Source organism: Elephas maximus, chromosome 4 (assembly GCF_024166365.1).
Source record: "Elephas maximus indicus isolate mEleMax1 chromosome 4, mEleMax1 primary haplotype, whole genome shotgun sequence".
Taxonomy (NCBI): Eukaryota; Metazoa; Chordata; class Mammalia; order Proboscidea; family Elephantidae; genus Elephas; species Elephas maximus.
Window position 1 is genome coordinate 143,961,061 of NC_064822.1, and position 25,308 is coordinate 143,986,368.

The window sequence follows — 25,308 nt, forward strand, 5'->3', positions numbered from 1 at the left end:
CTGATAGGGAAGACACATTAAGCAGAGTGTGAATTTAAGAGCTATTTAAAAGTGAAGACAGTCCAATTAAAAAACATGGATTCACTACACAAAACATATTGTCTGAATACATAAGCATTATAGATCAATATCCAGGGACTACGGAAAAGCTATTCTGAAGTCCATTGCAACATATCAGAATGTGAACTCTGAACAAAAAGATACCAAACATATATATGAACCAAATAACTAAAAAATAAACATTATATATAGTAATTTTATTATAACATAGGTATATTTTAAGTGTGGACTTTCGAAATGAGGGGGGGAAAAAAAAAACAGCCGATTCTGACTCATAGTGACCCTATAGGATAGAGTAGAACTGCCCCATTCAGTTTCCAAGGAGCATCTGGTAGATTTGAACTGCTGACCTCTTGGTTAGCAGCTGCTGCTCTTAACCACTATGCCACCAGGGTTTCTGAAGTGAGAAGAGGAGTTGGCAAAAATACAACTTTATCAGGTAAAGTGTTTTCAAATCACTAAGGGTAATGAAATATACTTTAGGGTGTTTGGAAAAAGATTTGCAGTTTTTAAGGAAAAGCTAGGGATATAATCTTGCAAGTTGTTTCATTTCACTACCAGTCATGAGAAAATTGATAAAGGCACAGAGAAAATCATAAGAAAATGGAATAGGGAGGGAATCGTTTTAAAGAAAAATTCAGTTCCAGGTCCAGAACAATTCAGGAGACCATAAATTTTGTCAGAGATAGAGATACACAGCTGTATTAAAATGAAACTTCTCAACCATCAGATCAACTGTAATGAAATACGTTTCACAACAATGATGCCATTTTTTCACAGCATCATTGTGTGTTGAAACACTTAGAAAGACTGTGGAAAACACACCTAAGAAATATATAATTCTGGAGGTTCTGATAAAAAAAATCCAATATGGCAAACACAAAAATTTTAAAGCTATGTTTTGGGGAAATGTCTCCTTTGTTTTTATATTAAGTTATTATGCATAAATATCTTTTTCTATGGTAAAGACTTACACATGGAAGAACTTACTGCAATTGCTTGTAATTCAAATATTCTGTGGAAATTCAGGTTACTTATTCCTCGTAGTCTAACCATTGCCCCAGAATGCCTGAACACTTTTATTTTTGAATCATCTGTTTTCATGATCAAATTTAAACAATTCAATGACACTTAAATACTTTTAATGTATCTTTTTCATGTTAATAAAATAACTTCAGCTGAAGGGAATATTATTTTAAAGCTTTCGTAGAAAAAAATAGTATTTAACTAGGAATCATATTAAAGTGTGTTACAGTACCTTTCTCCGATGTTTCCTTAAATCACTTGGCTGTGATTGGCAGTGATTAAAAGAAAACAGAACTAGTTAAAGATTACCACTTAATGGTTTTATAACTTTAAATAGAATCTAAAGCTTTTTTTTTTTTCACTTAATACATTTGTTCATTTTACTTAAGTAAAAAATCTTACAAACTTTTTGTTAAGTTATTCCATTAAATATTAAATTTTTGTTGCTTTTGGGAAATGGGTTGATTTTACCCCATCCAATAGTCTAACTACACACTGCTAGCATCTTATTTATGTTTATGAATTTGTTGCCAGTTAAAGGTAAATACAATGAATACATATTGTAATAGCTCAAAAACTGTGCTTGTAAAACATAAACATACACAATACAACAAATGCAGTGTTTTTTAATCTCTAATTTTCTGTTCCTAGAATTTCTAATTTTCTTCAGAATGTTCAAATATGAATTATATTTTGCAAAAAAAAAATTCTTCAATATTTCCTACACAGTGAAAAGAAAATCTGGCTGTGTTTTACTACAAAAAAAAAAAAAAAAATTTTTTTTTTTTTTTTTTACTACAGCAACCATGAATTTGGTGACAAAGTTTTGTTAGGTAATAAGAACTTCCTGAGATTTTTTTCACTGTTTTTCTGATGCAGAGCTTTAACATTTTACATACTTTTACTCTCCAAGAATGCCCTGTTTTTTTCAGTACTCAAATTATGGTGTAATAATGTTCATTTACCACAGATTAATCTGCTAATAGCTGCACAAAAAATGTATGAAAGCACTAACATCCTTTTCATATGTGAAAAATTACACTTAAATTATTGTAAATATGTTATCGTAGTATAATAAAAAATAATAATACTACCAAGGTCATGATGCTAATGTCTCTGAAAGTACTTTTAAAAGGCAAATGACTATGTTGTAAAAATATAAGAAAATGATAGAACTACAGAATCAAGCTTTTGACCAACCACGTCTTAAATGCTGACTAAATAGTTACTTGGGGTCCAAAATTCTTACTACAGCTTTGGTGTTAAGTAGGTTATTGTTATTCTGTAGCACATATTACATTGCACAAACTAGGTCACAAACAATAACATTATTAACCAAAAAATCATATGGATGGCTCTTAGATTTCCAAAATAAATAGATAGCCAAAACAAACAAACTCATTGCTGTTGAGTCAATTACAACTCACAGCAACCCTATAGGATAGAGTAGAACTGCCCTGTAGGGTTTCCAAGGAGCACCTGGTGGATTTGAACTGCCGACCTTTTGGCTAGCAGCCATAGCACTTAACCATGATGCCACCAGGGTTTCCAAATAGATCACAAATGGTTTAAAATATTGGATTAACATATTTTAGTTGGCTAAAGGTTACACTATATTGGCTGGAGTCAGCTCTGATTAGTTGTTCATTGTTCTGACTGGCCACTGTCTGCAATGGCCATTTTTAATACATTTTAAATATCGACTCTGGAAATGAGCACAGACTAGAGGACTCAGTGGTTTAAAAAGGCAAATGTTTCCTTTTTATTTTATACAGGTTTCATTGCATGTTGTTGTTGTTAATTGCCTTCATGTTGGCTCTGAGTCATGTGGACCTTATGTATAAAAGAACAGAACAGTTGCCTGGTTCTGTGTTATCTTAAAGATCTTTGGTATATTTAAGTCCATTGTTCTTGCTATTGTATCAATCCTGCTCATTCAGGGTTTCCCTCATTTTTTTTTTTTTTTGCCAAACATGATGTCCTTTTCTAGCCATCCGTCTTTCCTGATAACATGTCCAAAGTAAGCAAATCAAAGTCTTGCCATCCTCACTTCTAAGGAACATTCTGGTGGTTATTTCTTCTAAGACTGTTTTATTTGTTTTTTTGGCAGCCCATGGTATAGCCAATATTGTTTGTCAACATCACAGTTCAAACACGTAGATGCACTATCACTGTAAAGAGTTTGATTATTGGAAATGTTGCCATACCATATAAATTGTTTTCTATTTCAATCCTCATTTTTAAAATGAAAGAAAAACATCTTTACCAGCTTTCATAACTGGAATTCTATTAACATGAAACAATTATTTTTTATAGATAAAACGAAACATTTACTGGTTTATAAGACATTTTCTCCTAATGATGGGAGCATTATATATATATATATCATATACATATATACATATGCATGTATATATATACTCACTATATATACATATATTTTATATATACATAATATGCCTAGGTACACATTCATATATATATAAAATATATATATATACATAAGATATATTCAGATAAATTAATTTTAATGAAAATAAGTCTCACAATTTTTAGCCAGATTACATATTATTGCTAAATAGTTAAAGACGTCATACAGACAATGAATTAAACATCTTTATTCACATATAACCTGTTGCCGTCCAGTCAATTCCAACTCATAGCGACTCTATAGGACAGAGCAGAACTGCCCCATAGGGTTTCCAAGGCTGGGCTCTTTAAAGGAACAGACTGCCACATCTTTCTCCCGAAGCACGGCAGGTGGGTTCAAACTGCTGATCTTTTGTTTAGCAGCCAAGCACTTAACCGCTGCGCCACCAAAACTCCTTATAGGGTCTCTATGAGTCGGAATTGACTCAGTGGGAACAGGTTATTACCGTATACCGTGCGCGCATATAGAGGGCAACGAGCATGTTTATTATAGCTTCACAGCTTTTGATCAAATAACACTTCACATCATTCTCTATTATCAATTATTTCTTCTCCATTTACTATACTTGTGGCAGACTTTATAGTGTGTAAATCGTTGTTTGGCCTTTTAATTTTACTTAATCTTCATCTAAAATTTTATTTTAATTTTAGTAATATAATTTTAATATCCATTAGGAAAACAGAATTTTACTTTTAGAAACAGTTCAGAATATTTTAGTGTACATTATTGCTCTCATTTCAACATATTCTTAGGGTAATCACAGAGAAAAAGGCAGAAGAGTACATGGTTTTGAGTTAGGCAGATTTTGAAGCAAAATCCAGCTCCACCACTTGCTAGCTGCGTGGACATGCCCAATTTACTCATATTCATCAAGCCTCAGTTACCTCTGCTTTAAATTGAGATAATCTCCTCAGAAAGTTGGTGTTATTATAAGAATTAAATGACTTAACATCATGGCATCAGTAGTCATCTCAATTTTATTTCCCAGAGGTTTTCTCACATTAATTTTTAGCAAAGAGCACTTTGCTTTTCTCTTATTTATGTTAGCCTGCCTCTTAATTTACGTTTTCAATGTTTAATTCCAAATAAGAAGATAAATGAAATAAAGACTAGTAGGAAGTGTGAAAATGTTGATATAAAATCCTAAAACAAAATGGAGCTGTTGTTAACAGTACTTTCTATGGTCTTTCTTATAAATTCCATATTATAGTTTATATATTCTAAATTTATAAAGCACTGTTCAATAATAAATTGAAGCAATTATAATAAATATTTTTGTTATTTATATGTCAAAAAGTCCCAATTTATCTTATCAAAATGTCATTAGTAAAAATATACTTGATGGTTTTAAGTCATTCAGATTTCTAATGTAATATCTAGATTCCTGCTCTGCCATTTACTTACTATGTGACCTTGGGAAAGTTAAATCTGTATGGGCTACCATTTCCTCATCTCATCATGGGAATAATAATTGTACCAACCTCATACAATTGCTTCAGAAATAAATGAAAGAGTAAAATACACAAAAAGCTCTTGGACTAGCCTAACCATCCTGGAAAGGTTAGCTAATATATTACGAATCTTACTGGGTGCAAAGAAACTCAGGACACATCATCATACCAGTGTCATGACTCCCATGCGATCCATTTCCCTGGCAGGGCTTCGCGGGGTGAGCTTTGGTGTTGAGTGTCCACTGGGGGGAGATGAACTGGCCAGTGATGAGGCTGTAACTGAGGCAGTGATGGAGGTACCTGGGTGTACCCTTGCCAAATTCAGGCCTTCCAGACTCACGCTAGCCACTCTATTCTCAATTTCTTCAGCACGCAATTCTGTAGATTCTTTTTCTTCCTGAATCAGCCTGAAAGACACAGTTTTAATATTGATTCATTTTATGTTGCTATAGATCCCTAGGGAACCTTGGCAGCATAGTAGTTAAGAGCTACAGCTGCTAATCAAAAGGTCAGCAGTTCAAATCCACCAGGTGCTCCTTGGAAACCCTACGGGGCAGTTCTACTCTGTCCTATAGGTTCTCTATGAGTCGAAATCAAATCTACAGCAACTGGTTCAGGTTTTTTTTTTTTGAAAGGTCCTTAGGTGGCGCAAATGGTTTGCACTCAACTACTAACCTAAAAGCTGATGGTTAGAACCCACCAGTGGCACCGCAGAAGAAAGTCGTGGTGATCTGCTTCCAAATAGATTACAGCCAAGAAAACCCTATGGAGCGATTCTGTACTGTAACAGATGAGGCTGCCGTAAGTCGGAATTGGCTAGAAAGCAACTGACAGCAACGTGATGGTAACTAGAATTCACTTAAGTCAATACAAAATTACTCTGTGGACAGCGTATATCAAATCAAACAGTTTTATTTATTTTTTTCTTCTTTCCCTCTAGGTTACATGACTTTCAATAAGTTCCAGAGACTTCCTGGCTGAAATTTAGAAAATCTTTCTTTTTAAATGACATATAATTACTCCCTACTCCAGTCTGACCTTTCACCTGTTAAAACTCTTTTAAAGCCTTGCCTGCCTAATTAATTCTTTTCACTAATTCTGATCTTATATTTGAACCGAGGAAACAAAACCAATCAACCAAACAAACAAACTAAAAAATAGATTTTAGAATCCCAGATAGTGACACAGACATTGAAGGCAACCTCTTACTCAATGAAAAAAATTCATCAATAGAATCTTCAATAAATGGTCATTTATAATCTTGCAGCCAAATAAAATTCTGGGTCTTTTTTAACATCAACATATACTTAGCCAATCCCTTTTAAATAAGTAACAGGGAATTTAGTAATGTGGAAAGACATATGTGTGTTGATACATATGTATATTAATCTAGCATTAAAATACATATTAGTTAAGACTAAATTTAAAATCATAGGATCTAAGACACAAAGGCATATAATGAAAGCAACACTAAAAAACAAAATGGTTGAAATAAATGTTTTTGAGAAAGCAACATACTAGACATTGCCTTTTTTCTCTAGATAGGAGGGAAGCTTCAAAAATATTTACAAATCAAGGAACAAAGAATAAAGAGCTTTTTAGCTGGTTGTGTAAAGGTCCAAATGAAGTTGAATATATATATACATTTTGTATACTGTTGTAACGAAATCATGTACTAGTATAGTCAGTTTGATAAGAAGGTCAGAAGTCTCTCCTATTATATTTTCTTCTTAACTCTAAATGGTTTGTTTTTATCTCCTATGACATGTAGCCTTTAGCTTCAAGGTTATGGGTACTGCAAAGTTTCTTTTTCTTTTTTTTTAAGTATGGAAAATGTCATTTATTCACTGCTTTTTTGAAATAGCAAAGTCTTTTGGCCTATGTTTGATGTGGGAAGTTGAGGTGTGTTTGCTCACCAGTCTTTTAGTGATCAACTCACTCTTGTGTCTTCACTAATTTTATTCTGTAACTTCTCCAGATTGTAAGTGATATGAATTCACTGGCTAGAAGGAAAATATCTTCGTAGATATTTTCCCTAAAGGCTATTAGAATAAATAATCTTTTTTTATTTTAACAGATCTATAGGCACTAGAAAAAAAAAATTAAAATGCAAAGCCTGTTTCTTCAAAAATAACCACTTCTCTACACAATTGTACTTAAAATTGTATTCAAATATATGACCACATTCATTTTGGTTAAAAAATTAAGGGGCACATGTAATTTCAATCTTTCACGTACATACAAAGAATCTGAACTCTGTTACTTTGAAGTTTATTTTCATGGGTGTGTTTTGATTTTACCCAAAGATCAGAATTCCAAAAAAGACTTAATCAGCAAACATAGCACAACATCATTAAAGACTAAAAGATTCTAATGAAAAGACTGCTTTTCACTCATTAAAAAAAAAAAACAAAACATTAGTTTAAAAAAAGGCACTTTGTACTTTTAGAATTCTTGGCATCAAAATAGTTTGAGTCTAGTGAGAAGCAACGTGATTCTTTTGTACAAAGAAATTTAGTTAACTCTAAATCTACTAATTGCAAAGGAGACTCAAACCTAGAGGAACAAGTTGGGAGAGGTCAATTAAAGTTCAGCCACACAGGAAATCAGATGCTGCCTACACATTCTTTATTTGGAAAAATAAAGGACAGTCTCTTGATCTTTGGAATCCTTAACATTAACACAGAAAAGAGAACACCAACAGCACCACCAACAAAATAGACTCCCTTCAGAATGCCCCAGTATTTTAGGGAGGGGATTTGCACAGGAATCATACAGAGGACAAAGGGATAAAAAGATTACAAAATTAAGACAGGCCAAATAGTATCTAACTGTAGAAGGATGATCAGTGAACACCACAGTAGCAAATGAGTTTGATGCAATATAATCCCTCCTTTAAGATAATCAGTTGAGCCTGAGAGAAAGCCAGAAAAGAATCATTTTTAAATGGCTAAATTATTTTATAAAATAAGAAAAACCTCAGCTAGAGACAAATCCTCTAGTTTTATGCACTTCTTCATTTCTTACAAATTGGCAACTAACTTACATTATAGGGTGCAGGGAGGAAGCAAATTGAAGGACAGTAGTTTGAATACATTCTTTGGCTATCAACTGAATTTGTCTAAGCCAAGATTGTTACTGGCAATTACTATCCTAACATGACACAGATAAAAGTTCTCTGGAGGGAAATAGATTATTATTGTGGGTGTGTGTTGATATTTCCCATCAAATTCAGTATCACAAGACTACATACTCGATTTTAAACCTAATCACTGAGTGCAGACACGAGCTGAACAGTTCAGAAACTGTTATTCAGTTAGAATTCATGTTCTATATATTTTTTTCTATTTATAGTAATCATGTTTATGGAGCATCTTCTATGTATCCAGCAAAGTCTAAGACACAGAAATACAATAGTGAGCAAAACTAGATACATTTCTTGCTCATATAGCAAGAAATTACATTCTAGTCATTAATTAAACAATCACAAAATATGCTCAACATCTACACACCGTGATAAATGCTATGAAGGAGAAGAACTGATGGACTGTGAAGTCTTCTCTGAAGGCCTGATAGTGGAGCTCTTCATGATGAGTAAGAAATAGGTGTTGAAAGGTTAAGGTAGAAGTGTGGAATGGGGAGGTGCTCCATAAGAAATGAACAGCAATGGAGTGGGAGAAAGCACCACACATTTGAAGAACTGAAAGGCATGGATAAATAGTGCATAGAGCAGTATGAGGTTGGTATGAGAATGGTGAGATACATGGAGCCCTGTAGATCATATTTAGGATTTTATTCTATATCTTAAGAACAATAAAAAGGTTTGAAAATGTGGAGTGCATAAACATTTGGGTTTAAAAAAAAAAAATCAACTTTGGTTACTGTGTTAGGATAAATACTACAAAGAAACCAGATTGGAACTCTTACTGTCATCCAGATGAGGAATGACTGTAACAGGCAGTGTAGCTTGATGGAGGTAGAGAGATAGGTTTGAATCATATCAAGGCAGCAATATAGTCACAATCTGGTATTAAATAAAAGAAGGTATAAATTAGAAGAACTCATCAAAGGTTATTCTCAAATTCATCAGCTGGATAATTGGTGGTTGCATACACTGAGAGAGGGAATGCTGAAGAGAAACAGCTTTGGTGCAGAAAATCATGGATTTGTTCTTAAGGCATTGAGATTCAGATTACCAAAACATCTAAATATAGATAAGATAGCTGGATTTGGAGCTCAAAGGAGAAGGCTGAACTAGGAATGTAACTTCCAGCTTCTCTGGTATAATGGTAATTCAAGTCATGCTGGCAAATGATCCTGCCTGGGAAATACAATCATTTCGAAACTTAAAAGGAGTCCTGGTGGCACAATGATTAAGTGTTTGGCTGCTAACCAAAAGGTTGGCTATTCGAACTCATCCAGCGGCTCCACAGGAGAAAGACCGGGCAATCTGCCCTCATAAAAATTACAGCCTAGGGAACCTTATGGGACAATTCTACTCTGTCAAGTATGGTCACTATGAGTTGAAATCAACTGGATAGCACCTCACAACAAGAGAAACCTTAAAGAGCTCCCACATTAATAACACGGCAGATGAGGATGTACTTGTAAAAGGAGAAGTGACGAGAGGTTTAGGGAGAACATTAGTAGCATTGCTGTCTCAGAAACCAATGGAGAAAGGTTATCTTATCCTTGGATTTTTAATAAATTTACATCTTTGTTTCTAAGGTGAGTCTCTTGTAGACAGCATATTGATGGATCCTGTTTTTTTTTATCCATTCTGTCACTCTCTGTCTCTTCATGGGTGCGTTTAGGCCATTTACGTTCAGTGTAATTATTGATAAGGGTGAGTTTATTGCTGTCATTTTGCAGTGCCTTTTTTTTTTTTTTTGTGGTACAGACATTTTATTTGTTCCTCTTACTCTCCTGTGCTGAATTCCTTTTGTTTGTGGATTTTTTTTTTAATTCTTTTTGTTTTCACAGATTTTGTTTTTATTGAGACTTTGTTTTTCTTCTCTATTTTGATGAGTAGGTTTGTTAACTTTCTTTGTGATTACCTTGAAATTTACACTTATCTTCCTAGGTTTGAACCAGTCTATTTTTTTTTATTATTACTTGGTATCACCTTGCATTCCTCTCCATTAGAAAGTTCTATACGCATATACCTACACCATTTATTCTGTATTTTATTGTTCTGACGTTGTTATTTACAAATTAACCTTTCTGGTTTCCTGTTGTAAATCTTTGGTTTTGAAAAGTCCTTGAGAGTTCATTTCCTAGGTTAGTATCTGGCTGGTGCGATCTTGCATCCTAGATAAGGCTGTGGACTGATGTTTGTTCTCAAACCAAAGGACTCCCTCTAATAATTCCTGTAAATTTGGTTTGGTTTTTACATATTCCCTTAATTTCTGCTTATCTGGAAATGTCCTAATTTCACCATCATATTTGAATGAGAGTTTTGCAGGATATATTATTCTTGGTTGGAAATTTCTTTCTTTTAAGGTTTTATATATGTCATCCCATTGCCTTCTTGCCTGCAGTTTCTACCAAGGTAGTCAGAGTTTAGTCTTATTATTTCCCCTCTGTATGTGACTTTTTTTATTTTTCTTGAGGTGCTCCAAGGATTCTTTCTTTGTCTTTGGTTTTAGCAAGTGTGATTATGGTATGCCTTGGTGATTTTCTTTTGGGGTTTATCCTATAAGGGGTTTGTTGAGCTTATTAGACAGTCAGCTTTTCATCTTTCATGATATTAGGGAAGTTTCCTGTCAGCAATTCTTCAAGGATTCTCTCTGTGTTTTCTGTTTTCTCTCCTTGTTCTAGAACCCTGATCACTCACAAATTTTTGCTTTTGATTGTATCACTCTCAGGGTTTCTTCATTTTTATTCACTCTTTTTTCTGAATTTTCTGCAAAGTTGTAGCCAAGATTTGTCTTCAATTTTGCTGATCCTGTCTTCTATTTTTCAAATTTGCTTCTCAGCCCTTCTATGACACTCTATTTCTGAAATCTTGTTGTTTTTCTTTTGGATTTCTAATTGTTGTTTTTGTATGATTTTTGTTGTGAATTTATTTTGACACTTTGTTCCTGTTTTATTTTCCTGAATTCTTCCATTTTTTTGCCTGTATTTTCCATGAATTTGTCTATTTTTTTCCGCTTTTTGCTTCAGCTCTGTCATAACTCTGAATATTAGAGATTTGAATTCCCTGTCAGGTAGTTCTAGTACCTTTTCTTTTACTGGAAATTTATCTGGTGTTTTATTTTGGATGACTACAGGAACTATCATGTCCTGTTTTTTAATATGTTTTAATATCGTCTGCTGTCTTTGTGACATTCAGTAGTGATTTTCTTCATTTATTGATTGTAGCTTTGTTTGTTTCATCTTGCTTTTTTGTTTTATTTGTTATATCTGAGCAGGCGGGCTCTGTGTTCTTTGTTGTTTGCTCATCTGTGGGCACGATACTTTTCACCTCCTTGTACAATGGGCAGGCCAGTCACTCAGCTATGGTGCAGCAGTTTAGGTCCAGCTGAAGGGGAGGGACTGGGATGCATTGTTTGTGGCATGTACTGGGGCCTACAGGGCAGGCCAGGGGTCAGTCCTGGGCAGGTTCAAGTAGGTTCAGCACACAGTGCAGGTAGGCAGGAAGGAGGGAGGAGGTTGTGATGTGTGGAGCTAACATGGGTGTGGGAAAGAATAGAGAGAAACAGGAGCCAAACAAACAAACAGAAAAAGTGCTGAAGGAGCTTGCCATTGGAGTGGAGAGATGAGAAACTCGGAAATGAAGAAAAGCGAAAGGGAAAAAAAGAAAAAGAAAATAAATAGATAAAATTTTTTTTAAAGTAAAAGAAATGACCCCAGGGATTCCACCGGTGACAGGGGAAGTGGCTCCCAGGCCTCAGGTCACAGCCTGTCTAGAAGGGGCAGTGATGGCACACAGCACCAGGTATTCAGGAGACAGGAAAACAAGGAAATTGGAGAGATATAAGAAACAGAAATGAAGAAAAACAAAAAGGATAAAAGAAAAAATAAAATAAAAAGAAGGCCCCCAGTGATCCCACTGGTGTGGCTGCACAAACCAGGGGAGTAGTTTCCAAGCCTTGCAGTACAGCTTGGCTAGATGGGACAGAGATGGCAAACAGCACCAGGTATTCAGGAGACAGGAAAAGAAGGTAAGTAGATAGAGATGAGAAATTGAGAAATGAAGAAAGATAAAAAAGAAAAAAGAAGAAATGCCACCAGGGGTCCCACCAACACGGCTGCTCAGAATGGGTGAGTGGCTTCCCAGCCATGCAGTACAGCCCAGCTAGAAGGGACTCCCAAGACACGAAAAGACAAACAAAACAAACAAAAAAGGCCCCATGGATCCCTCCAGTGTGGCAGTGCAGTTCCCCAGCCAAGGGACATTTCACAGACTGTCAAGAAGAAGCAAATATAGCACATGAAGCCAGGTGTTCAAGAGAAAGGAGGCGGAGGAGGTGAAAGGCAGGGAAGAAACCAAAAGAAGCCAAAAAAAAAAAAAAAAAGCAACAGCAGCAACAATGAAATGGCACTGAAGGAGCTGGCCAGTGTGGGTGGGGCAAATCCAAGTGGCATAGAGCCAACGTGGTCACTCGGCCCATTGGGAAGCAGTGGAGGCCAAGAAGGGGGAAGAAGGGTAAGGGGTGGGAAAGTGTGTATCGCTGGTTATTGGGTGCTCGGTCTCCTGCTAGTAGCTCTGTGAAGCTGCTTTCCCATACTCCCTAACTGCTGATCTCCGACAGGAGTCCAAGATGGTGAATCTGTGCTGTGTTAGCTGACAGAGGACCTCAATTTATATCTCTCCTTGCTCTCTGTTCTCTGTCAGTTTCTTATTCCATTTGGTGCTTGGTTGAGTTCTTTATATCTTCATTTGACACATAGGGTTCTAGGACTGACATTTGTCTGTTTTACTTGGTTTTTGGATCTTTGCTGTGGAAGGAAGGTGTGATGCTTCTGTCTGTACTGCAATGTTGGCTTTACCTCAAAAAAATGTTATTTTAAGGAGGGAATATTCTACTGAATATCAAGCAATGAAATATCAAGCAATGTTCCCAGACACCCGCCCAGTGCTGTCGAGTAGAAATATTTGGACTCTTTCAACATGGAAGATGTTTGAAACTTTGGTTTAAGGAGTAGATAATTATATTGTAGTGAGGTGAAGTGCATGTGAGTAAATGGATCACTGGCTACTGACAACGGTTTTGAAAAGTTTGTCTATAAGGGAAAGACAGAAATACGGAAGTAGCTGGAAGAGAATGTTCGTTTTGTTTGTTCTTAACATGAGAAAGACTTGAGTATGTTTAAATATTAATGGAGATAATCCATTAATGTATTTGACTGAATAAACAAAAATAATAGAGAAACTGATAATAGAGCATAAGTTTCTGAAGAAAAGAAAGACATATGGCAAAAATGAAGGAAATGTTCTAGAATAAAATGAGGGATATTTCCCTGTTTTTTGACAAGGTTTAAATAGAGAAGGTTCAGATACAGATAAGTTTGGAAGTTTGGTAGAAGAAAATTAAGGAAATTTTAGTGTTATGCTTTTAAAATTTCTCAAAGAAATATTCGTATTGATAACTTGCTGAGAGTAACAAATTGAAGGTACAATGATCTAAAATTCTAGGAGAGTGGAAAAGGTGTGGAACAACAAATGCAGAGTGTCGAAGAAGGTGCTGATTATGTAAACATAATTGTCATGCGTAGAGCTGTGGACCCATATGAAATCTGTGATCATAAATTCATTTCAATATCCATATGACCTGGTGGTGGGGTGTGTGTATATGTGCATTTCCAGAAGCACTAGGCTTCCTGAGTGTGAGTGTGGAGAAACCAAATAAGAAGGTTGATCCAAGATTGGGGTTTGACCTATAGAAGTAATAAAATACAGAACAAGGAAGGATATTGACAATAATGGTATTATAATGGTGAAACATGAAATTAAAAAGGAAAAGAGGAAAACTTATTGACATAAAAATATGTACAAATGAATGGATAGATTGGTGCCCTCAATGAGGTAAAAGGAAAATGGCTATGTTAGAAATTAAACATATAATCTTGAACGAGAAGAAACTATGTTTGAAGGATGAGATATTTGAAATTGTAGTTCTGGAGCTGGAATAGTGTTTATTAAAGTTCAGAGTTAAGTTTGGAGAGGGGAGGAGAAGAAACTGAAGGGCTAGTGTGCATTGAATGGATATTCCATAGAGACATTGAGTCCAATTAAAGGGCCTGGTACTATTAGCCAGGTGCCAAAGTTAGTTGTTTCAATGAACAAGTAGAAGAAACCTGGAAGTTTGAAGATAACAATAATTAAAAGTCAAAGAGGGTGGAATGGTCAAACAACATAAGCCTAAAGATAGGAGCATTTTTACAAGGTCTACATGACTACAGTCTGGAAGTAGGTGTGGGGAATAAAAGGGGCCTAATCACGCTCCTCACCTAAGGTATTCAAGGTGTAAGTGTGTAAATCTTACTTACTGAGGCAGCTGAAGGGGAAGTGGTGACTTCAGAAAAGAGCTGGCTGTTGGTTAATACAAGGTGATGAGAGAAACATTTGGAGAAGAGATTGAGGAAAACAGGAGCGTTCATCGACTCTGGAGTCAAAGTCTTTGGAGAGTTTGTGGTAGGATGATGAGCAGGGTAACGGGCAAGAAAGTATACAGCATTATGACAGTGATGGTGTTGTATGTCTGTGCTTCTTAAACTTTAATGTGCACATACAGAGATTGATAATCTTGTTAAAATGCAGTAGGTCAATCACAGGACATAAGACTTTGTATTTTTATTATATTCCCAGGTGCTGCTCATCCGTGGACTACATATTAGCTGATTTGCCCTGGTGGTGTAGCCGTTAAGAGCTTGGCTGAAGTTAGAATCCACCAGCTGCAGTTTGAATCCACCAGCTGCTCCTTAGAAATCCTATGGAGCAGTTCTACCCTGTCCTACAGGGCAGCTATGAGTTGGAATTGACTCGAAAGCAATGGGTTTTTTGTTGAGGCATATCTTAGTAGAAATGATTTCCCCTAGTTGGCTGGTTGAGAGACTGGGGAAAAATTATGTGAATCTGTAGATGTTGGTGGGTCCTACAGTAAGGAGCCCTGCCTTTTGGACTCTGGGAAGTACTCTTGGAAGGCTGCAAGAGGAAATATATCAGATTGAAATCTAAGCAGACAAAGTCTTATATAAACTTGTAGAAACATCTGTGCCCTAGCATGTCTCAGAAACCGTAAAAATTAAAAGGAAAGAAGAATCGACCTAAAATAGATAAATCTCTCTTTCCCTGGCTGAGTGGGTATGAAAAAATAGAAACTGGGATATCAAACAATTTTTTGACCTGAATTTTATACTCATTACAAAATAAAAGGCATCAGGATTTTTCATTAAGTACATCTCACAGATATGTATATTGGATAGTCAGAGTAATGTGACTATGACTAAATGCGTGAAGTTCTTCAATGGAATAATCAGAAACCTAGGACAGCTTTCTTATTCCCCCATTTTTAGTGTTGCCAATGCATCTTTCAATACCCTTCTTTGAGAAGAGGGAGAAGGAATAAAATGGAGATGGGAGACAGCCCTTGGTAGACCTACTAATCAGTCATTTAAGTCCCGAAGTATTACATTGACTTCAGAATCCTTCAAAACCAAGTACCTCAGAGCCTCTACTAATTGATTGGCACAAAACTGAAATCTATTTTCCACTCTAGGTTTAGGGTTTTAATATCTGCCCCTTTCATTTCCCTTAGGAAGAAGTCAGTTTTTATAGCTATTTCTTATTTAAAAATATTTCAGAAAAGGTTCGACATCAAGCAAGAATTACCAAAATGATGAAAGGAATAAAGGCTAAAATTTCAATAGTAGGTTTTATTTTCCTTTTCTCCTATAAACTGATTTTTTTTCCAGAAGAACTCATCCTGTTATTTAATAACATCTTCATTAGAGTATGCTAACAGCAGATTTATGAGATATAATTTACACTATTGAAAAATTACTTATTCCATTTAGCCATAGATGTTACATTTTAGATTATTTAGATGTTGTCTAATTTCTCTTCTAATGCTAAGATTATGTAATTACTCACTGGGAATAGGAAACAAAGGTAAAATTTATGATTTCATTGAAAGGGAGTGACAACTTTGGTTTATAAATGGTTTTCAATAAGGATCTAAACAGGTGATAAAATTAAATTACCTATCACTTTATTGAAGGTGCCCTGGTGGCACAACAGTTAAGCATTGGGCTGCTAACTGAAAGGCTGGTGGTTAAACCCACCAGTGACTGCACAGGAGAAAAGACCTAATGAACTGCTCCTGTAAATATTATAGCCTAGGAGACTTTACATTATTTACAGGAGCAGAATATTGTAGGGTTTCCTAACCTTATGTATAGGGCTGCTATGAGTTGGAATCAACTCGAAGGCACTTGGTTTGGTTTTTGGTTTTAACCTTATGGGGCAGTTCTACTCTGTCCTATAGGGTCACTAAGAGTCAAAATCGACTTGACAGCAAACAACAACAACAAACAACATCATTTTATTACTACCTTATATCTATCTCCACATCTATATATGGAAACCCTGGTGGCACAGTAGTTAAGGGCTATGGCTGCTAACCAAAAGGTTAGCAGTTGGGATCCACCAGGCACTTCTTGGAAACTGTATGGGGCAGTTCTACTCTGTGCTATGGGGTTGCTATGAGTCAGAATCAACTCAAGAGCAATGGGTTTTTGGTTTTATATCTATACACACACACACACACACACACAACATATATAGCTTTAGAATCTGGGAGGGAACAGGTTCAACTAGAGTCAGAGAGAGCAAATACAGGCGGTGTTCAAAATAGTAAAAAAAGAATGTTCATCAGTTGAAAAAACAAGATAATAGATTCCTGATGTTTGAAAGAAAATAAATCCACCTGACACAGCAGAACCTCCACTGACGTCAGTCAAGTTAGTGACACAAAGACTTGGATGTCCCTGGTATTCAGGAAACTATATATTAAGTTAAATTTGTCATCACAGTGACAACATTTCTCAACATTCAAAATATTGTCTTGTACAATTTCAATTTTGTAAGATTATCTAGCCTTTGGAAATAATCTATTACACATACTGTGTGATGATACATTTTTTTTCCATTATCTGGTATGAAATAATTCAGTCTTAGAATACATCATCAAAATATTTTATTGCCTCTAGAATAATAAAAAAAAAAACTTGTTAAGCTTCATATTAAATAATGTAGAAATAATTAAGCCTTTTATATATAAAGAATGCAAATGAATTGAGTTCTCATTTGGTTAGTTTGATATTATGCACACATATTTACCAAAAAATGGCAGGGGATTTTTATTCATCAATTTAATTTTCCTTAAACTTGGACGCTGTTGTATAAAACTTTTACATTTACTGAGGTAATGAATTTTATGTGACCCTCAGAAGAAACCTAGATAAGAATTAGGCTTTAGTTTGAAATATGGCAGCAACTAGACTTGAAAAGTAAGTTGTAGGCACCAGTGAATACAATTAACCAACCATAAATGCTTATGATTAAGTGTTCATTTTTCATGAAACATATTACTATAGAAATTTAATTATTAAGAATAGTAGTAGCAGTAACAGCAGTAGCATCGGTAGTATAGTATTACATTTAGCTTTTCATGTTATTTAAAGTTATGGTCTGTTTTAAATTTGTTTTTTTTTAAATCTCTGATTTTGTGGCAGTGCATGGCACCCTATCCTGCTTTCAGCATATGCTCTGTGGGTGTTGCATAAAAAAAACAAATAAAATAAAAATTCTGGCATAAATATTTTAAAGGCATTTGACATTAGTAAATTAATCCAAGAATATATGCTCCTGGATATTATGGTTTAAAATCGATTTAAAAAGAACATCAAGGAAATTTCACTCTGATGTCTAAATACTTTTTAGGAAGCTGGATATTCATTAACTCACATGTAACTGTACTGCAGTGTTAAATGTAACTTACAAATGTACTTTATTAACCCAAATATCTCTTTTAAATGGTAAATTGTAATTCAAAAAGTACTATAAAATTAGTTGGAAAATATTTTATCATATTCACCTTGTTTTTTTATATCGCTCCTAATGTCATTAATTTGTATATGTTTCATATATGTTCCTTACAAGTCTGTCCTAATTCAATGCTTCCCAGATTTTATTCAGGAGATAGACAGATCTCGTGTGGATCTCGTGAAAGTGCACATTTTGATTCAGTAGGTGTGTGGTGAGAGCCAAGATCCTGCATTTCTAAGAGGCAATCAGGTGATGCTGGTGCTCCTGATCTGAGGACCACATTTTCAGTATCAATGTCTTCTAACGCCTTGAAATCATCAACCCTAATTGAACTCACCTGATTTCTTTGTTTATGGCATCCAATTGTTCTTGAAGCATCATAGCTAGAGTCTGGGCATCAGAATGGCCACTTGGAGAGAGAAGATCCATTGAGCTAAATATTGTTTCTCTGTCATCATCATCAATGTCAGACATTTCAGTGTCACTTTCAAAATGGTGGCTGCTTAGTACTCCAATTTGTTGAGTTCTATTCCATTCATGATCCCCAAGAGACTTCACCTAAATGATAAATGAACAATGCAGAGTATTTATCACTTTCAAAGCCCTATTCCACAAAATAAGTATAACAAAAAAAGCATTCATGCTTTTATAGCTGATCTGGCAAAAGCAGAAACAATTATTAACATATTAATTTACTGATCAATGAAGTAGTACTTTTGATGTTTTAAGTAGTGGTAGACATTGTCAGCAGAAATATCAATATTTTAATATGAATAAAAATGATAAACTCCCTTACGAGTTCTAGTGCAACCCACATTCAAAGCAATATTTAAGGCATCTAAGTTTGCAACATTTTTTTCTCATTTCCAAATATAACAATCTTTATTCACTTACAGTCAAACATTTCCATTTCATGCACTAATTATTTTGCTTATATCTTCTTTAATATAGGCAGAAATCACAAATATTATCCCACAACAAATTACATAAGAATTCTCTCCCCATCATTCAGTTACACAAATCTTTAAAAAATATTATTGAAATATTGCAAAGTGATTTAATTTCATCTCCACTACTCTGGTCACTTGGTGCCAAATTGGTTTTGTAAGCCAATGCATGTTAATTTACATGACTATATTTTAATCGGTACAATAAAATTGTTGTGTGAATGACAGATTCAGTATTCAATGAGTCAGTGTCTTCAAGGTGTGATCTGAAATTATGAAGGAGCTGGGCATAAAGGGAAGATCCTATAATTTTCTGCAGCTGAAAAAAATTGGTTTTTATATTTGCGATCATATAAAATGATTTATCTGGAGGACCATATTATATTGCCCTAAGTATTGGCTTAAAATTTGAGGATCTCTCTGTTAGCATTTGTGTTACAAATTGTTTTGGTATCGATTAGTGCTAATTTGTCACATAAGAATGACAAAATAACTGAGATAGATTTCATGTATTCTTCATTTATTCACTTATTTATCCATTCAAAAGATGTTGAATGCCTACTGAGAGGAATTAATTTGTACGTGACATATTGGTACAAAATTAAAAGCAAAGGGTGTCAAGGTCCTGTGTACAAATGAACCTGTATGGATTAAATAGTATTTTGGACACATAAAAGTGGTTGGGGTAAAAAAAAAAATATACTTAGGAACATAGGAAGTATACTAACCCAGTGCTACTTCTCTATAAATGCAACTATGTACCCACTGAGCATGCACAACTTACAAATTTTTAGTTATTGATTAAATGAAAGCCTGGTATGGCAGTGTATCTTTCCCAGTTCTCTATGCACACTTTTAATTGTTTATGTATATTTTCCCTTTAGTGTTTTTAAAATAGTAACTTTAATTAAAAATATATACTTGCTTTTTATTAATAATATGAATGTCAGTGCTTACGTGCCCAAGCAAGAAAAAAAAATAATGTTTGGCAGTATAACATAATGTTTAAAAGCATGGGAAACACACAAACATAGACTTAAGTTTTGATTACATCACTTGCCTGCTGTGTAATGTTTTAAAATTAATCTTCCTAAGCTTCAATCTTTTAACATCTAAAATTAGGATAAAAATACTACCTACTTCATAATGTGGCTGAATGCATAAAAATGTTTAATTCAATTTCTGGCATATAGTAGTGGTATATACCCATGCCCTGGAGTCGATTCCAACTCATAGTGACCATACAGGACAGAGTAGAACTGCCACTTGGGGTTTCCAAGGAGCAGCTGGTAGATTTGAAGTGTTGACCTTTTGTTAGCAGCTGAACACTTAACCACTGGGGCTCCAGTGGTATATATTAAGTGTATGTTTAAAAAATTATAAGACACACTTGAAACTAATAAAAATATTACTATTTTTAATTCCTTCAGCACTGAAATTCTATCCAAGATTATATAGTGTATTTATTTAAAACTATCAAAAAGCTTAAATAACAAAGGCTTACCTTTGGCTCATCTCTTCGCACACCCATGCGGCCTCTTCTTGGTCTTCGTATTACTTTAGTTGTTCTATAATCAGACTGGCTGTCCACTAGTGATCCCACTGAATACCGCAACTCAGCTGAGGTGTCTAGATGAGTTCTGGAAAAAAGGGAAATATGAAATATATCCGATCTCAGAAATTAAATTTACCAGCAGATCACCATTCACTGCTTAATTGGCAATAAAATATAAACCCTCAAGGAAATAAATCTCAAGGAAGAAAGTTGATGAATTGTCATGAACATTTGATGCCCCTCCAGAGGCTTATGTTAGAGATTCTAGTTGCAGGTCCATTCCCTAAGCTGAGGTTCATTCTCTTTTGGCATATACTTAACGATCTTTCTGTTCAACAATTATTATCATTTTCAAGTGTGATAGTACAATGAAACATATGAAGACTGATAAGTAATATCCCAATATTTATTTGCTAATGTATTTGCTTTAGATATTTCTTATTAATATAACTGAAAAATACATAAAGTTTTTGGGTCCCACATATTTTCAAACTTTTTGGAGAAATTTATTCACATCTATTCTCTATACTTCAATGCCAATTTAGGGACTCAACAAAAAGCTTACTATCAGATTGATGTAAGGTTAATAATCATATTGTTTTAATAAAATGGGATATACCACCAGAACAATTTTTCAGCTTTTGATAAGACTATGTCCTAAAAAGATAAAAATCATTAGATAAGAACATTTGATTCTATAATCTGCTTAGAGGCAGAACAGTTGGAAAATTCCAGTTAGAAAATATTATCACACTGGTTTTTAATAAACATGGTAATAAAATACACTGTAATTAAAGTGCAAAAAATGGTTTCTCCAGGCATATTATTTAGATATAGATTTACAGCAAATTCAGTTTATTGTTATAATAATGATGGTGCTAATAGCAGCAACAACATGCTGTCCTATAAAATGAAGTAACATCCCTCATCAGTAGGAAATACGCTCAGGGCTATGTTTTCTGTTAAACTTGGGGGCTCCTACTGATCCACTATATGCCTTAGTTCTCTTTTTGAACAAAGACAAGCCTTTCTAAATATCTGGCAAGGCTAAAAAGTCTAGATGAAGTCTGGTTTGCAACAGTGAAGACTCTGACCTAATTGATGCAAGACCTTACTTTTGGCCAAATGGGATATTGAGTCCCTCCAAAAGGGAACAGACATTGTTTATACAGCATTACCTTGAGGCTTAATGACAGTAAAATGGTTTTACTGGGGATAAGTCAACCAGGCCATACTCATAAATTGCACAACTATCAAACTTTATCTGTTGGGCAGACATTCTAAGTTTCATGAAGACAAAGACCAGGTTTTAGTTACCACTGTATTCTCAGGGATGTGTGCCTGGCATATAGTAAGCGTTTAATAAATATCTGATAAATTCATGAAAGAGTTAAATATATTACATAACAGTTCTAAACTATCCAGCTGAGAACACTCTAGGTACTTTTTTGCCTATCGCTGCTTAGATTGTCTTTCTGGGCATCAGAGTAGAATTTCCACTATAACTCATCATTTTTAGGAGTATTGTTTTATTTTTCTTTTTCTCCCAAAAGCAAATCATTTATAAAATGTGAAGCAAAACACAGATCTGGTCATATCAACATCCTGCTTAAAACTCTGTAAGGTTTTCCTAGTTACTTAGGCTAAAGACTAAAGATTGCGCTGTCCTTACAAGGCCCTCCAAAATCTAGGTCCTTTCTACTTTTCCACTTCATTCCTAGCTACTCTCTTCCTTATTCTACACACAAGCTTTACTCACTTTCTTTCAATTCCTTCAATAACTCACAGTTTCTTTTGATTCTGAACCCTTGAACATGCTGTTCTTTCTGGTTGTAGTAGTCTTTTCACACCTTTACATGGTTAACATCCTTAAGATCTCAGTTTAAAAATCCCATTGACGTACACTATTCTAGCTACCAGTGTTCCCCATATTATAACATTCCTCAAACTAATACTTCTGTATCTTTCATCAGGAACATGTCCTCTTTATTCCTACTATATCCCCAATGCACTACTCTCTGGCTTGTAGAAGATGCTTAACATATCTCGAAAAAATAAATGACCCAAGCCAATACCGATCCTAGACGAGACCATTGCTTATACTTTACCCAAAGAAGTAACTGCTCACCTCTTTCATTTTAATCAGCTCCCTCTCAGGAGAAAACGGAAGTAATATCTGTATACTAATTCAATTTTTCAAACCCACCCAGTGGCTCCATAGCAGAAATACTTGGTGATCTCCTTCCTAAAGATTACAGCTAAGAAAACCATATAGGGCAGCTCTACTCTGTCTCATTCAGTTCCTACAGGGTAGAAACCAATTTGATGGCACACAACAGCAACTCAATTTGTAAATCGTATTTGGCGTACAATATTTTGAGAGGCTTTTTGAAGACCTAAACAGGCTACAATTTATTCATCAGTTCTTTAGGCCACGAACCTAGTAATTTGGTCCTAACTCATCAAAACTCTGATGCCGTCAAGTCAATTTCAACTCATATTGGTCCTATTATAGATACATGATTTGTTGATTGGGTAATGCTCATGCTGTGTATTTACATTTTTGGTATTTTAACGGCTCTTCTTCACCTCCTTCATTATTATTACCACCATATGAACACACATTAATGAATTCATAATTTCAATTCAGATATGTGTCTGAATAAAAAATATAAATATGATTTTCTAAAATAAATAGTTTACATATTTATAAGTTCCTTGGGTATTTTTATACCTGCAAAACTGTGTTTCTTATGTTAAACTGAAGATAGAAATACTGAAAATACTGAATATTGTCTTTTATTGATACTTACATCGAATAGGTCCTTTAAAAAATTTTTGTTTAATTTTAATTATTTACCTGAGCATCTCAAAGTTGCCTTATCAGATATTCATTTATTCAACAAATACTTTTGAGACTCAATCCTACCCTATAGGACAAAGTAGAACTTCCCTACAGGGTTTCCAAGGAGTACCTGATGGGTTTGAACTGTTGACCTTTTTGGCTAGCAGCCATAGCACTTAACCACTATACCAGCAGGGTTTCCAAACTGTATACCAGGTACCCTTGTTTAGGGTTTGAAGTTATTGTTATTATCAAAATAGACAAAACCCCCTGCTATTATGGAGCCAACATTCTTAAAAGAAAGCATAAGATGGAGAAAAATAGACATCTAGAAGTCTCTAGTGATCAAAAGTTTCAAGCAGCTGAAATTATTTTGTGTAGTCTAATAAATAATGTATTAAATGAGCCAATTATTTTAGATTTTCTTATCAACTTTAAAAGAAAGTCTCAAGTACAAAAGAATATTATATGTGAAGTATGTGAATAGTACATATATATTAGTCAAACATCCTGTTTCATATATACTTATATACATAAACATATTTAGGGTATGTGTGTGTGGGTGTGCATGTGTCTACCGATAAATCATACTATTCCTTCTCTCTTTTAGGATGAATTATTGAGTCAAAATAGATGAGTATGCCCAGGTTTATTTGAATGCTTTTTATACATGTTTAATTTCTTCTTCCCTCTATTTATACCAACAAAATAGATAGACCTTAAGAAACCATAATCAATGATATTTCTTCAATCACATTAAGAATTGAACACATTGCTGCACGTGGAGCCAAGGGCTAATGCTTCTTCCTGGGATGAGAGTTAATCTCCTTACATACAGTTACATTTCTTCATTTAAGGATTGTTCCATATATTTATATCTCTATAATTAAATACAGAATAAGAAAAGCAATGATTTAAAATTTTATTGCATATCTGCAGGATTTTTATACTAAAGAATTATATTTTCATGTACAAATTGTAAATTAGTAAGGATCAAAATAGGGTAATGAATACTAAGCAACAGAAGGTACTTGTTTCTTTTAGTCGAGGAGATATGAAACCATAAGGAAATTCATAGTGAAGTTTAACAAACTATAGATAAGCTTTTAATTTAATGTTACCTTGATATTGCCGGTTCAATTAAAGAGCCAGTTCTCATTTTCATTTGGTCAAGTTCAGATCTCAGCTTTTCAATTTCTTCTGCTAATCTTTCCTAAAAAATCAAAGAAGTGTGATTCAGATAATGTGCATATGCCAATAATACCTACACTGAGTCATGATAAACCAAGATTAATGGCTTTGTAAAAAAGATAAATCTGATGCATGTATTTTTACTAAAGATTATTGGACATGAAAGAAAAGTGTTATGCCTGAACTCTCTTCTTGGAATGAAAATGTGAACAGCAAAAAATGAATAAAATGACATTCCCTGGTATTAAGTTAACTTATGGGGATATTAAGACCAAGACTAGCTGCATATTCATCACTTCAAAATCATAGCCAGTTTTAAAAATAAGGAAAACCTCTTATTTATGCAATAACTAGATGTTTCATCATTCTATGAAGGTTGAAGAATATGGGTGAAAGAGAAGGAAGATTGGAAAAAAGGACCAGCAAAAACTCATCATCTTTAAGGAAAAAAACTAAACAATCTAAAACGAAAATTATTAGCTTGATATTGGTACAATTTTTTGTGATACTGATAATTTTGTCAGATTGTCATGTTTTTGGTCTATAAATTTATGCAGATAAGGATTGTCTTATAATCCCTAATTAAATGCTTGTGGGGGATCTTTATTTTATTTTAATGATTATAACTTTTATACTGTTATAGTATAAATGTCCAATTGTGTTCTGAATTTTCTCTTACTGTGTTTTTATTCTTCCGCAAACCAATGCTTCAAATTTTACTTGACTCCCACTTATTTTCTCACCATGT

General features: G+C 34.4%; 1 protein-coding gene across 1 annotated transcript in view; it reads right to left on the reverse strand.

Annotated features, from left to right (window-relative positions):
* The window catches only part of PPFIA2 (PTPRF interacting protein alpha 2), a 556,115-nt gene that overhangs the window by 72,026 nt on the left and 458,781 nt on the right, over positions 1 to 25,308 (reverse strand). The window contains exons 15-19 of the mRNA XM_049883963.1: positions 24,491 to 24,582; positions 20,474 to 20,609; positions 18,360 to 18,580; positions 5,138 to 5,375; positions 1,319 to 1,348 (exon numbers count right to left, since the gene is read on the reverse strand). Coding sequence (XP_049739920.1) covers positions 1,319 to 1,348; positions 5,138 to 5,375; positions 18,360 to 18,580; positions 20,474 to 20,609; positions 24,491 to 24,582 — 717 coding nt within the window. The remainder of the gene's footprint in view (positions 1 to 1,318; positions 1,349 to 5,137; positions 5,376 to 18,359; positions 18,581 to 20,473; positions 20,610 to 24,490; positions 24,583 to 25,308) is intronic.